General features: G+C 39.5%; 1 protein-coding gene across 1 annotated transcript in view; it reads left to right on the top strand.

Moving 5' to 3' along the window:
• LOC140931537 (uncharacterized) overlaps nucleotides 1–1,164 on the top strand; it is a 48,365-nt gene extending 47,201 nt beyond the window's left edge. The window contains exon 18 of the mRNA XM_073381344.1: nucleotides 286–1,164. Within this exon, the coding sequence (XP_073237445.1) occupies nucleotides 286–305 (20 nt within the window). The 3' untranslated portion in view covers nucleotides 306–1,164. The remainder of the gene's footprint in view (nucleotides 1–285) is intronic.

Below are 1,164 nucleotides of genomic sequence, written 5' to 3'. Positions count from 1 at the left end.
TATACCAGCATAAAGGCCATTATGACATCCCAGTTGAACTAAGCCAAAATGAGCAGCCTACATAAAAAGAACAAGTATAAAACTCAACCATCATTTGTCCTGCCTCCTTAGGAATAAGCTACCCCGTACGTGTTTAAGGTGATGTTTGTTTTTCAGAATTTTAAAAACACATTTTCTCTTTAATTGTGATTATGGTTGTGTTTTCGGTTGTGAAAAGAAGTCTCTAACATTTGTATTTTACTGCAGCCAAGTACTGAAGATGATTTGTATTGTTTGCCTCTACAGAGAAAGAGAGTGATGCATGAGACTTGTTTACCAAGAGTTTTACCAGCACTGATATTTATTGCAAAACCATAATCTGACTCATCGGACTGCACCATATTCTTGTCACTAACTCTTATCATTTTGTTTTTATCATGGGCAGCTTGGGAATTTTACTTTCATCTAGCATCCCACCGATCAACTGCGTCTTTTTACATATGGAGTGAAAAATGTGAAACCAGATAGTTTGTCTTTCATTGTCAAAGGCCGTCAATCGGAAAAGGTGTATAGTCAACGAAGTTTCTCTATCGTTCACCAATCGACTATCTCCCACAGATCGAAGGAAACTGTTTTGCATCTTCCCTTGCTGTGCAGATGGTGTTTATAGAAATATGCGCGTCATTAAATTTTAACTCCAAGCGTGTATCAGGCCTTTATTTTTTTTCTTTCCAGCTCCTTTCTCTATTCACCCAGTCCCCACTTTGATCCGAATGCTTGGAACCCCGGGGAGCCCTAATTTCAGTGAGTGCCCGAAGATACCGAGGATGACCGTTCAGCGGCCTCTGTTGAGTCGTTCTTACATAAGCCTACCTCTGAATGTATGTGTATGTTCCATTTTCATAACGATATTATTAATACTGAGTGGCAAGTAAAAGCTTGTACCAAAATTCTGTATCAATGTGAATATTATTTAATATCGAACGACCATGCGTGCGTGCGTGTGCCTTTCGTACAAACTGAAGGAAATAAAAGGGAAAAAAAATTATCGATCGTTGTCTCCTTGGGTCTTATCATTGCATTCAGACAACCCACCACTTCCATTTTAGTGATGGCAAGAGTTGGGTCTGGGCCGTAAACCATGCGTGTATGAAGGTTAATGAGATGCCAGGTGATATTTTAGGG

Source organism: Porites lutea, chromosome 3 (assembly GCF_958299795.1).
Source record: "Porites lutea chromosome 3, jaPorLute2.1, whole genome shotgun sequence".
Classification (NCBI taxonomy): Eukaryota; Metazoa; Cnidaria; class Anthozoa; order Scleractinia; family Poritidae; genus Porites; species Porites lutea.
Note: the sequence above shows the minus strand (reverse complement) of the source record. Positions and strands in the feature narration are given on the sequence as shown.